This window comes from Ixodes scapularis, unplaced genomic scaffold, assembly GCF_016920785.2.
Source record: "Ixodes scapularis isolate PalLabHiFi unplaced genomic scaffold, ASM1692078v2 PGA_scaffold5__190_contigs__length_132052651, whole genome shotgun sequence".
NCBI lineage: Eukaryota > Metazoa > Arthropoda > Arachnida > Ixodida > Ixodidae > Ixodes > Ixodes scapularis.
This window is the reverse complement of record NW_024609880.1, coordinates 47,070,846-47,084,508: the sequence shown is the minus strand read 5'-3', so window position 1 is coordinate 47,084,508 and position 13,663 is coordinate 47,070,846. Positions and strand designations below refer to the sequence as shown.

General features: G+C 47.6%; 1 protein-coding gene across 1 annotated transcript in view; it reads right to left on the bottom strand.

Moving 5' to 3' along the window:
• Positions 1-10,732: 10,732 nt before the first annotated feature.
• LOC8035932 (apoptosis regulator Bcl-2) overlaps positions 10,733-13,663 on the bottom strand; it is an 89,464-nt gene continuing 86,533 nt past the window's right edge. The window contains exon 2 of the mRNA XM_029975400.3: positions 10,733-13,188. Coding sequence (XP_029831260.1) covers positions 13,045-13,188 — 144 coding nt within the window. The 3' untranslated portion in view covers positions 10,733-13,044. The remainder of the gene's footprint in view (positions 13,189-13,663) is intronic.

The following is a 13,663-nucleotide window of genomic DNA, read 5'->3' as shown; positions in this document are numbered from 1 at the left end:
TCTTCGCCTATCCATCGAACCTGCGGCGTATCAGCCGTGACCAAACCCAGAGGACTCTGCCCGTTTCGGGTTACGTGTAACAAAGGGGACGCTTTGTTTGCCGCCGAAGCAGCAGGCGTTTGCTCAGGTCCCTGTTTGCGCGCGCGGGCGGCTCCAAATGGAAGTTTAACAAGAACCACGCTGTTTGCATAGCTGACCGTGCGTGCACTGCACGATCCGGGTTCAGAAACTCGTGGTGGCTATAGGAGGACTCGGAAACCCGAGACCACGTCACTATTTTTTCTGATTATCATTTTTTAGTGTCTCGTAAACTTGGTAGACATTTTGAGTTGCCAGCTGGCCCGCATGCGCCTACTCATGCACGACTTATTCAAGGATTCCCACCTCTTTTGTGCGTGTGGGTGTGACGTCATAATGCCGGACAGGGACTGCTTTACGGTCACACCAGAGACCGTCGTGAGTGCCGTGGTATACGAAGGAAAGATGGTAACGTTTACACTTAATTATAGCCCCAACAATATAAGAGGCGGGAGATTAAAGTCCTAATGAATGTTGAGCACTACGCGGAGCGCAAGTTCGTCTGTTTCTTTTGCGGGGGTTGTGGTGTCGTCAGAACGCCGGAGCTCTGATTGGTTCTGGCTGAAGGATAGTGGGTAGACCTCAAGGCAGCTTGCTCTGAGGTTGACCCACTATCCCTCTAGAGCTCGGCGTCGTTTTGACGTCACCGCAACTCCTGCGCATGAAGCAGATGACTTGCTCTCCGCGTAGTCACTGGCAGATTAAGATACGCAGGGCGCGGCTTATAATTAAGGTTCTGCGTTTTCTGTTTTTATTTTTTCAAAATTCGGCGTACTTTTTTCGGTGTTTATTTTAAAATTCAATTTTCGGTTTTTTTCGGTGTATATTTATTCCCCAAAAAGTTACCAGTTTTTTTTTTTTGGTTTTGGTGAATATGAAAGGAACACCATCGGACACCGGATCAGATGATCCTTGTAGCTGTGATATTTGTGATCAAAGAATAACGGCACATATACATACGTGGTATTCGTTACAACTTCCATCAGGACACACCTTAAAATCGCAGAATTCTCGGGCTTAATCTTCAGCGTGCTTCTTTTTCCTTCCTATTCCGACGACGTGACCGTCTGAGGTGATGACCGTACAGAAACCAACGAAATGGCAAAAAAAAAAAAAAACATTTGTTATATTTATGTTTTTAATTACAGGAAAGTTTGAGAGAGGGTGTTAAGAAAGGAATTAAAGGCCTTCCTCGATGTCCTCTGAAGTGCATGAAGCGAAAATCCTTACACTAGCCCACATCCAAACTTTTTTTTTAGGACCGGGAACTTGACACACAAAGCCTGACCACAGAAAGAACACATATGCCCCGCGAAGGCCAATAAATGACCTCTTTTTTTGCATGTTGAACCTTGGAAGAGGGCAATCACGATGTCGTCACACATTGTCGAACCTTGCAAAGCCCCTCTCTTTATCCCCCCTCCCCCACCCAGCTCGACGCGGCCGTAAAAACTGACCTTTTTCGGTTAAAACCGAATTTTAGAAAACGAATTAGACGTACAATTATCGGTTTTTATCGATTTAAACCGAAAACGTCGAACCTAGAAACTGACCTTTTTCGGTTAAAACCGAATTTTCGAAAATGGATTCGGCATACTTTTATCGGTTTTTATCGGTTTAAACCGAAAAGTCCGAACCCTACTTATAATGTTCACGCTTCTTGTCTAGGAACTTGTCCCGTAGCTCCTTATCGGCTAATGTCACAATTCCATTGGCTGTGTACACTCCGTAGGTGTCGCTTCTCCGCAGTATTCCAGTGTCCAAAGGGGAAGCACACTCAGTGCGGCTAACAAACCCATTAACGAACCTGAGAGAATGACAACTCCAATGACACAAAGCCATGGGTACACTGAAAGGGTTCGATACAAAAGTGGAATTGAATAGCTTGTCATTCGAATCGATAACCCGAAGTTTTCGAAAACTGGCACACGCGAGCCGTGTTTGGAGTGAAGTGTAGTGAGGGCCTGAGGTTTTTCCCATACTGAGAGAAGAACTTTACTTTTGACAAGTTGCAGAACATCCCGAGAGAGTTGGGCGTAACGTGTAAGAATGTAACAAGGTCAGAACTTTGACACAGCAGTCGCAGTATCGCAACAGCGTACGATCGCGTGAATAGCCCTCGTACTAAACTGTTAAATTTTTCCGTCTAGAGCGTTGAACCATTGTATAGTCATATCTCGGAGGCAGACTGACCTCTCGCTGTACAAGTTTTTACGACGCGCAACTAATTCGCTTTGCCTTTGCCTGTATATGCGGCCTACGGCCATTAAAAAAAATAATAAAAACGGTGTAGTCGGTCACTGCCACCAAATGACTCAACATGAGCGCCGCGTCAGGTTTCGGTAAGGCACACCAATGTGCGAGACCGGGTAGAATAAATGATGTCAAACTGGAACCCGTGCAGAGGGAGACGCAGCTGGCCCGAGTAAGCGAACACCTGTTTTTGATTTTGTTTCCTTTCTCTCACATGTGAAATGGTCTTTATCAAAATGATGAGTGTGCCGGAATGTGAGGGGGGTTCGACGGCCGAATGTGCTAACGCAGCGCAGCTCGGTACACGTGGAGCGAAAGCTCGCACTGCAGAACCCAGGGATTCCGGTTTCAATCCCCACCCCTTGCCCGCTTCGATCTGGATGAGCAATAAGGCGTATACGGTCGTGAACCACTACTGCGTGATGCGCGTTAGAAACCCTATAGGCTTGCGGTGGTACTGCACTGGCTATATTGCTCATCTACAGCTGGCAACAATGTCGTCACACGCCGACACTCTAAACTCGCGTCGTCTACGAATCTAACGACTGCAGTCAATAACAAGGTGAGAAGGGCAGGGAGGAGGTTCGCTTGCCCCACCTCCAGCGCGAGCTTCTTACCGCGTCGGCATCTCAAATGCTTCGAGTGCGCGTGCTCAGCCAAAGCACGACGGAAGGCACGGAGCGCGTGTTGGAGGTCGGGCACGCGAAGGACACACCCCGCCCTTCGCACTCTGTCAGTGACTATAATCTCTTTTTTTTTTTTTTTTTTTTCTTTTTTTGTGGTCGACATTTTTGAAGATTAGGCGTTCACTGTGGCTCCTCCCTTATCGCGACACCAGAGAGATATTACGGTGAGTGGCGTGTAGTAGCGTCGTCCGTCTCGGAATTCGAAGGCGGAGCCTCGATCTACCGCAGTTCTGCAGTCCCGCAGTACTGCAGACAGCGTGCCAATGCCTTCTGCGTGTAGCCATTGGTCTACTGGGCTGTGTGATGCGTTCTAAACATGCGCACTGGCTCTCTTCTGCTGCGTTCACCTTGCACGTATTAGAAATGGATGACGCTTTCCTCTTCGCTCGTTTATCTCTTTTGTGCGTTACGTGAGTGTATTTGTAAACCCAAACCATCGTTCCTGCGTGGAACCGATGTTTAGGCGGGGCTCCCTCGAGGAATTTAATAATTTTGCTGTACGTACGATAGCATCGGATACTCCGTTTACACGTTTGTCGGACCAACGAACCTGAGAACCAGGCATGACCTCATTACCGGGGTTCAACTTGGGAGTGTGGCAAGCAACGCCAACCACGCTCGTCCGCAAGAAAACAACTTGCGCGACCTGGTTACACACGGCACGGGGTTTAACGGGTTTCAACGGAGGCGACGAGTGTGTGGACTGCGAGCGCGCGGGCGGCATGCATGCTGCCTCCGGGAGTGTTTGTTCATTCTTTCTCGCATTAGACCCTCCAAACTCGTGTTACCCTGGCAATGATAAGAAATACCCAGTTTTCTTTGGTTATTAAATAGGGAGTATTCACTGGACGCCATATTTGTGGGTGCTGTTTAGAGCGCATGCTCAGAACGAGATCACATTAATAGGCTGCTAAGACCGGCACTGTTGATGGTGCGGAATGCACGTTGCCAAAGAACTGTGGAAGCTCGCCGTCAGCACGCGCTCAGCATTCGCGCACACAGATATGGCCGCCAGTGAATACTCCTTATAGAATCACAATTATTTGTCGCCCCAGAAGAAAGGAGTTGAGATATTCACACGCAACAAGGCAGAACCGTCAACATGCCGTTTTCACTCTGTGTACGTCCGGAGGTAAAATAATAATAAAAAAAAAACATCAGTATTTTAGACAATCTGATTAGACGCCCTCTGCGTGCCGCCATAGTCCTCATCCCGGCTGTGGAATGCGATGTGCACATACGCGGTGGCTCTCTTCTCCGGGATAATAGATGACGTGCATGCGCCTACAATCTACAGTCCACATTATCCGCTTCGGTGATAATCAGTAAAGAGGTGTATAGGTAGCGCCACCTATATCACTCAAAAGGCAGTGCCTGCAACCTACTACGAGTCTTTGGACTGCAGTGTTTACGTGCGGTTTGTATGACTCTGTAAACTTACGGATACCAATTTGAATTAGTAGTAGTGTACACGATAGACGCTTTCAGGCAGCTGTGCATGGGCGCCGCCATAACCGACCTTCAGTTTCTTGTTTCCTCTTATTCCGTTCGCTTCACTTCGTCATTGCCACAGTAGGACAGGTTACTGCCAATTTAGGTACTACTCTGTCCTTCTCCTTAGCATAGGCCTTTGTGGAGGTTCGTCAACGCCCGCTTCAGTGGCTCGGCCTTTCGGTAAGACAAGAGAACGTTGGCGTCTCAATCTGGCGCGTGTTTAAAGCGCCTATTACAACAGTTTCGTGCCGCGTTACGAGAGGCACGGACGCGAGTATCCGGCTCTCGAAGGTGGTTTTCTTTTTTCGCGAGTGCGTATATATTCTAATAAATAGCCTCGGTTATATTTAAGTTTCATTGCAAGGTAGATTTCACAATTCACCAGCTCCCGTTCTCTAGGATACCAACAGACGCCCCGGTGTGTACCATCCCGCTCTGAAAGAGCGCTGTTTCCCAAAGCACGAGGGTGCTCTGCGGCGAAGCGAGGCACGCAGACTAGCGCCGCGACGTTGGAGCAGGGACGACGGTCTCGTAATGGACCGATCTCACCAGCCAGTTTGACTACGCCACCGCTGCCGCAATGCATCCAGGGAACTTCAGTCTTTCTGCACGCGCTACAACTTCGCTGGAGCTCTGCGCGTGTGGACCACGAGACGGCAGGAGTCCCCTCATGCACTGCCGTCTGACTCCTGTAAACTAAAGTTACGGCGACTTCACGCATGCGCCGAACGCTTGGTGAGATCGATCTATTCGGTGCACCCGGTCTCAGGCACGGCCGGAAACATGTTGGCGTGATTAGCAGTGATGTGATTGATGCGAGCCGTTTTTGAGCACCTTCTGGAGCAGCTAAAAGTCCATCTTGGAGCCACAAGGGGAACGTTTTGGAGCGCAAGTTTACACTTCATTTTCAGTCCTATACAATGGCAAATGTTATACGTGAAGGTTCATGTGTCGATCTATCCATCACAAGATTGTGTCTACTTTGCCTTTCCACATCTGTGTAACCTTTCGTTAGCTTCAATCGCACGGCCAGGTTTGGTTCCTTCAAACACAAAACTATATCTGGTGCTTGAACGAGTACCAGGCATGACGACAATATGCTGATTGACGGGGACAGCATGAACTGCCGTGGACGGTTATTTTAGGTACGGAGCCAAAAGGTAAACCAAGTAGCATATTCCACGGAAATCGTGTAAGTGCAGAATGATATTGAGCACCTAAATTGATAATTGATGAAGTAAAGGTTGCAATAAAACTACAGTCATTATTTAAGATAAAAACGAAGCTTTTGTCAGTTGGTTATTAGGATCAATAACGATTTATATGTAGGTCCTCATGATATCCCAAATCCGTATCTGAACAATACATACTATAAACCTTAGAAACAATCCAGTCGGACTCCTTAAGGTTATCCTCACGTTTCTGTTCCCTTCCCTAGCTAATTTAGTTTTAATTTCTTCCGTTCACTGTGCCATCTCACAGATGGAACCTCTGTAATGGTAATAACTAAACGAGAGAGTTGACATAAAAAAGAAAAGCTTATAGACCAGTCCATATAACCTTTCTTGCAATACATAAGTATCCTGGCTAAATCTCGAATTTGAACAAAAAAGTAATCACAATATCATTGTTTCTAATATATACAGGCCGCAGTTTTATTAAAGATTTTTTGCTGCGAGGTAAACTTGTTACACAACACTTCCGCATTTTTTTTCTTTCTTGTTGTTACATACCCGACGTTTGTTTGTGCAACGTCTCGCTCTGAAAGATAATAAAAATCGCGACGCCTACTCCGCGGTTCTCGCTTCACTGCAGTACTGTCAGTGTTTGATACATATATCAAATCTAGTAGCACGTTATTAAAGACGATAATCGAAAGTTGCGAAAATTCACACAAGGCTGCCGTAACGATCGGGCCGTGTAGCGGGGCCTCAACTTTTATATTTTCAGCATTCATCAGTGTTTTGCGCAAATTGATTCCATTTCAGCGAAACTTAGTAGCGTGTAGCAGGGCAAACATCCTTGCGCAGTTTGGCGCAGCAATCACACCATTGGGTTCGTGGTCACATGGAGTGGGCTACGCAAAGTATAAGCGACGCGGACACGGCACAAATCGCATGTCGCGAGGTCAGATCTCCGTGGATGCTTTTCCGCATTACACCAGTGCGTGGTTAGAAGCACGCTGAACGGAGCAAGTAAATCCGTCCAAACAGACGTCCAACAGCGAAAAGTGTTACTAAATTTCCAACTCTCTCTCTCTCTCTCTCTCTATATATATATATATATATAAAAACCAACAACCGTCTCAGGTGCGTTTTCTTCCATATATATTTTTCATCATCCTGCGCTTCGTTTTTTCTCTCTCTCTCCCTCTCTCTATAAATATATATATACAGGCTATTAACGTAAGAGTGACGACAATTCCTAAAATTAGTGTATTCGACGTAAAAAGATAATTTTCTCGAGACTGCATTACGCGTGATGGCGGACGTCAGAAAATGCGCGATACTAATTAGATCAATAATTAAAACAATAATTATATTTTCTAATTACTGAAAATAGACACATGGTTTCAATTATAAACTTGCTGAGCGTCATCGAAAACTACTAAATTAGTCATTTTCAGGAAGACTTCGAGCTCGTGAGAAGCGTAGTAGTGCGCTGAAGTTACCACTCGTGGAGCAGGTACAAGGCTGAGGCTCTCATAAGAGAAGGAAAAATCGCGCGGGCGCCTTACCGCAACCGCTAGTCTTGTACCTGCTCCACGTCTGGTAACTGTAGTGCGCTACTACGCGCTTAGTCTTTGTGACAATGACTGATTTAGGGGTTTTCGATGGCGCTCAGTTAGTTTCTGATTGGAACCGTATGTCTATTTCCACTAACAAAAATGTAATTAGTCATATTTAACTAATCAGCGAACTAATTAGTAAGTGTCGCACACTTTCTGACGTCACGCACCACGAGTAATGCGGTTCCGAGGAAATTATCTTTTTACCTGGAATACACTAATTGTAGAAATATGTCACTGTTACGTGAAACAGTATATATATATATATATATATATATATATAGAGAGAGAGAGAGAGAGAGAGAGAGGGACATTTTTGACTTAACGTGAAACGAAGTATAGGCATGCATTCGACACGACGATCGAATCGAATAGTATGCCATTTATTTTGATAAGCGAAAATTCTTACACGCCCATACCACGAACTAGCCGGCAGTGTCGCGGGCCTTCGTAATATTCGTTTGCTTATTGAGGAGACATTACCGTTCGGCGCAATGTTGGCGAAATAGCTCGCCATTTCGCGAAATGTAGCAGGGTGCAACGGAGTGAGCAATCTTTGCGCAGCCCGTTCGGCGCACTGGTCACATACCTGTGCCTGCCGCTTTGTGTCCTATATATATGAACGGATGTGGAAGAGTTTGGGACAGGGAAATCTTCACCTGCCGCTGTCCTGCTGTCGAGCTACACACACGAACTGTTCCCATTACTCCCGTCTCACCTGGTAATAGAGGGGGACTCATCCGGCGGCGTAATGTGCCAGCGCACCGCGGTTTGGAGCACGTGGACCCACAGCTAGCGCCACAGATCCAGGGTTCTTGGGCACCATACCCGTCCTGTTCGATTCGGATAACAGGAGTATTCACTGGGCGCCATATTTGTGGGTGATGTCTAGAGCGCATGCTCTGAACGAGCCCACAATAATAGGCTGCTAAGACCGGCAAACTTGAGGGTGCGGAATGCGCGTTGCAAAAGAACTGTGGAAGCTCGCCATCAGCACGCGCTCAGCAGTCGTGCACACAGCTATGACCGGCAGTGAATACCGCCTACAGGGAGTATTCACTGGCGGCCATAACTGTGTGCGCGAATTCTGAGCGCGTGCTGATGGCGAGCTTCCACAGTTCTTTTGCAGCGTGCATTCCGCACCATCAAGGTGCCGGTCTTAGCAGCTTATTGATGTGAGCTCGTTCTGAGCATGCGCTTTAAACAGCACACACAATTATGGTGTCCAGTGAATACTTCCTATACCGGCGTGCGTTCTTGTGCTCACTTTTCCGCGGCGTACGTTTAAGACCCCAGGTAAGCTGCAGCGGTCCTGCACTATACTCCGTTTCACCTTATGCTGTACCGCAGCGAAGGCTAGAAACGCGAGCTCATAGCGTTGACAGCTGCCCTTGATACACGAGAGCTGGCGCCGCCGAGATGCGCCCTAGAACAAGGAGCTGGCGCCTGTGGCATTTCGTGCGGTACATCATAGGGTGAAACCACCGTGGGTGAAACAGAGTATAGCTAAGTTTCTGATTAGATCCAAAACGCCCTTCAAAGCCGGAGTCATCCTGCTCAAACACCCGGAACACTGTGTATAGGCCTCTTGCTAAATAGAAGCGATCCAAGCGGCGTAATGCCGCGCAAAGCATCTCAGGTACCTTCCCTGATCACCGTTTCGATTTCGATTTGCCAGCCTCCCAAGCCTCAGGGAGAATGCTGGGAATGTAATTGTCTACGCATCACGCGCTCGCCTTCCCCGTATAAAAGATTCCAAGTAAATAACCAAAATAAGGCGTTTGAGGAAAGCGCGTGCAAGATGCCGAATGTTCTCGGTTTTTCCTCTAAACAGTTACTGCCGCAGACGCCAGCGAGTACATCGCGAGTAACCAAACTCGCAACATGCTCGTTGGTGCTTGGCTAATTTAGCAAAGGGTCTATTCACGGCATTCCGTCACCACCAAATACAATGCTGAAGCATGTTTCTTAAAAAAACAAAAGGGGGTGGGGGGGGGGGGGGGGGGAGGGGGGCGCGTTAGAGTTTGTGAGCAGGTAAATGAAGAATTGTACTGGGGCCGAACATCCTGTTCCACCCTGTCAATGTCCTCGGCTTCGGAACTGATCTTAGTGACCCGGGAGGGTGGTGCCGCCGCAACTCTGGGGCTCTAAACTCGTCAAACGCAAAGTAGGGACCGATGTTCACGGAGCGCACCGATTGAACTATCACGACGATGACTTCGCGCTCTTGCCGCCGGCATCCAATCAGCGCGCTCCGCGAATTTTCGGGTCCAACTTTCTTTTTGACGAGTTTAGGGCCCCTGGAAGGTGGTAGCCAGACCGCCATAGAAAGGTACGGGACGCGGCAGGCCTTACTCCTGTGCGGAGAGCAGGTCGTCAGCTTCTTTCGCAGGATTTGCGGTGACGTCAGAAAGGCGCCGAGCTCTCATTGAAGGATGCTGGGTAGACCTCAATGCTAGATGTCTTGAAGTGTACCCACTATTTTTTGCAGTCGGCCAATAAGAGCCCACGTCCTGGCATCATCGCAACACCTGTACTAGAAGCAGACGAACTGGCGCTCCGCATTCTTCTCGTCGAGTCTAGGCGGGTCGCTGCAAGGTCCGCGTTTCAACGGGGGTTCTCTCACCAGGATGAACGGGTGCAACCGGAGCGAGCGCCGACTTCCTTTTCATGCAGTGCCGAGATGCTCCGCTTCGTGAACGCGGCAATCGAAATCGACACCATGTGCCACTCCTCTCCGTGGCCGGAGGGGACTCATAAGGCGACCCGCGGCAGTGTTGCATGCAGGGATTTTTGGAAGTAGTCTCACCTGAAGCGTGTTCGGCGCATGTTTGCTTCACGTGTGTGTGTGCGCACGCTCGGAAGATGTCTGTACACATTTTATTTCACGGTCAAGATCGTCGTACATGGCGCCTTAAACTGTCTTTTGTATAACACATCTATGCAACGGGTTACTTTTTCCTCGTAAGTTATAACAGTCTTCGCAACACAGCAACGCGCATGGCCACGACTGCGAGTAAACGTAGTAAGGGCGTATACAGCGCAATATACGTTTTGTTAAGTTACTAAGTGCCTCGGATTATACCGCGAGGGTAGTTGCGTTTACTGTCGTCAAGGCCTCATTTTGATTATTTACTGCGACCCTTTCTTATACCGATGTGAGCGTGTGAACCTACGTTTTCAGCATTCTCCTTGGTGCTTGGGTAATTTGTCGAAGGCCTAAACGCGAGTCTGCCAAATTTACTATGCTATCGCACGGGGGGAGGGGGGCCGGAACGGCATATTTGCAATCTGTCATTTTCCGGAATCGCTGGCTTGCAAGGTTTGATATGAGCGGTTCGTGAGCACGACACAAGCAAATGCGAGCTTTTCATTCGAAGCAATGCCCCATGCAGTGAGCATACATGCTTGGAAGGCACAACAGAGAAACAAATTCGTCCATAAGTTTTTTTTTTTATTTACTTCCATAGTATTTTTTTTTTCTCCAGGTTTCAAAGTAAACGTATTTACAAACACCACACAAATAAAGTGTCTGGGTAAGAACAAAACGTCTGCTTTACCCGCAGAATAAAAACCCATCGAACGACCAAACAAAAAATTTATAAATTCAAACAAAAAACGTCAATGCTAGTTTAAAAAAAAAGGGGTGGGGGGAGGGGGGAAAGCGGACGTTTTGGAAAAGGAACCAAGCACTCTGGTCGACTTGTGTCCCTCTACGCAGATAAAGATCATCCCCAAATAAAACCGAAAAAAAAGCCTACAATGAAAATGTGGACATGGTAACACAGCGTTTATTTTGTGCCCCAGAAACCTTCCGCGTCTTCATTCTTAAAAGACGTAGAACAAAAAAAAAAAAAACAAAAAAAAAACATAAATTATAAATAGAACACAGCGCGGTTTTTTAGTATGTCCGACGAAATAGTTATAATTATAAACCTAATAAACCTGCGACAGTACAGTCTCCGGTGTATACTAAACGTGGCTTAAGATACGTGGCTTCCTCTGCGCCGCTTCCACACACACACACACAAAAAAAAGATACAGCGCGCGCATTATTTTACGTACTCTAAATTGTGCACCCAACGCGCTCGCCGTGTACACGTAGAAAACTATACACACAACTATCCGTACTATTATCATATATCCTGCCCGAGGGAACCAGGTAATAAACAGAATAAAAACAGGTACGGTGCAGTTTTTGTAAGTGAAATCTGGCAACTTGCTTTAAACGAAAAAAAAAAAAAAAAAGAAGAAGAGAGAAGAGAGCTAACCACTTCGAGGCATTTTCCTCGTCGACTTGCGAAAACCGAATGCGCACTTCAAAGGTTCGCGAATCTTGAGAAACAACTCGGACAAAGAAAGAAAGAAAGAAAGAAAAAAAAATAGTAATTTTTTTGTTTTGTTACATCTGTTTGATGTTTTTTAAACGAACTTCGCGTGGGAGAGTAGGCTATACAAAACTATTAGGCAGGCACGCTACGAAGAAAAAAAGAATCTAAAAACGCGAAACTCTTCACGTGTTGTACCTGTACTGTGGCGCCTCTTTTTTTTCCCCACCGAGCGCGTGGTAGAGTGAAGGGTTGCTATCTTGGCAAAGCTTCAAAACAGAGCGCGGAGAGAGCACTTGCCACGAATATTCACATACACACACATACACGCACTCTTGAAATCTTTTTTTTTTTTCCTTTCTTTTCTTTTGGTGTCAACGTGAAAAACATCACGCTGAAAAAACAAAACAAAAAAGAGTTGACACTCGCTTCTACCGCGCTCTATTATATAACATCTAGTCGCCTTCTTCTGCAACTCGGTGAATTTGCGCGGTAGGCAGTACGCCCTTATCTCTTCTCTGCTGGCGGATGGTTAAGACTAGCTGGCGTGTAAGGAGAAAAAAAAACAAAAAACGTACGAGGAAAAAGTTGTTGCTCATCATCAGGCACATCGCACACGCCAAGAGTCACTGGTCGTACTCAGTTACGCACACATATGCACACACCCGTTCAACGTCGCAGACGCCAAATAATATATATAAAAAAGACACCTTCGACGAGAAAGTCGTGCAGTTCTGCTGCTCCGCAAAAATCCGGCGCGTCACCGCGGTATATGCCAAGTCGGTGACACCCGAAGTTCCCAGAGCACACACATCAGCAGTCCGTCCAGGGTTGCACTCTGCGTCCGTCGTCTTTCCCACCCCCACCGCCACCACCACACCAAAACGGCGAACGACAGCGTCTTGAAGCATCCTAGGTAGGCGTCACTCGTGTCATTCCAGGAGCATCCGTGCCCTTGCCGAAAGGTACACACGCGAAAGACGCGCCTTGTGGTCGCTGTCACGGTGTCCACAAACTAGACTTCTTACGACACAGAGTAGGAAGTGTTCCGGCTCTTCTCGGGAATAGCTGTGGCAGTGGAGAAGACTTCGGAGTTGTCACGTGGTAGTTCCGGTTCTGCTGCTCTCCGTCAGGGATAGCCGTGGCAGTGGAAAAAACAAACTCCCCCCCGAGTTATATCCTGGTTCTTGCGGATCTGCAATTCTCCTCAGGGATGGCCGCGGCATTGCAGAAATTGTCCCAGTTGTCACATGACATCACACTTTTGCAGGTACTTCCGGTGCTGCTGTCTCGCTAAGGATGCAGACCCGAGTGACGATGGGGACGGGTAAAAAGAAGAAGGACGCGGAGTGTGCTTTTCCTTTTTTTTCTTTTTGTGTCGTTTGCGTGATCCCGGATGTTACCGAGACTGGTTCCACTAGGACTTGGACGTGAGGAAGGCCCCCAGCGTGAGCGCCCCGAGCGCCGTCACGGCGACGCCGCACACCACGTTCTTGAAGATGGGCCAAGGGGAGTCCGAGCCGGTGTCGTCTCGTTCCTCGCTGAACGCCACCAGCCCGTCCTGCGAAACAACAAGAAGGAAATAATTTTGTGAGACACAAGAGCGGGAAGGCGTTCATATACGCTTCACAAGTAACCTTCGGTCGACGGATCGTAGGTTCCTCTGCCTACGAAATAAAAGCACGCGTCTTTGTATCGGAACCAGTCCACCGACCGAACGGGCATTTCATCACTTCCTGCTTATTTTTTCTTCTTCCTAAATCACAGACGTCCACTCCGAGCGTGTATTTTCTTTTGACGCCGACCCACTGTCTACAAACAAGCTCGCGCTTGATCGCACTTTGCGTGCGCTGAGCCGGCAGCAGCGTGACGGTAGAGCCGCGCGCGGGTCTATAGACCATTTTCGAGTGACGGCTGCCATGTGCAAATAATAACGTAGTTGGGTTGGGCGACAAAGACTATAAACTAAAGAGTTTAAACATAACTACAATAAAAAGTATAGCCAAAATAAAAAGTAAGACTTTTGGCACAAAGCC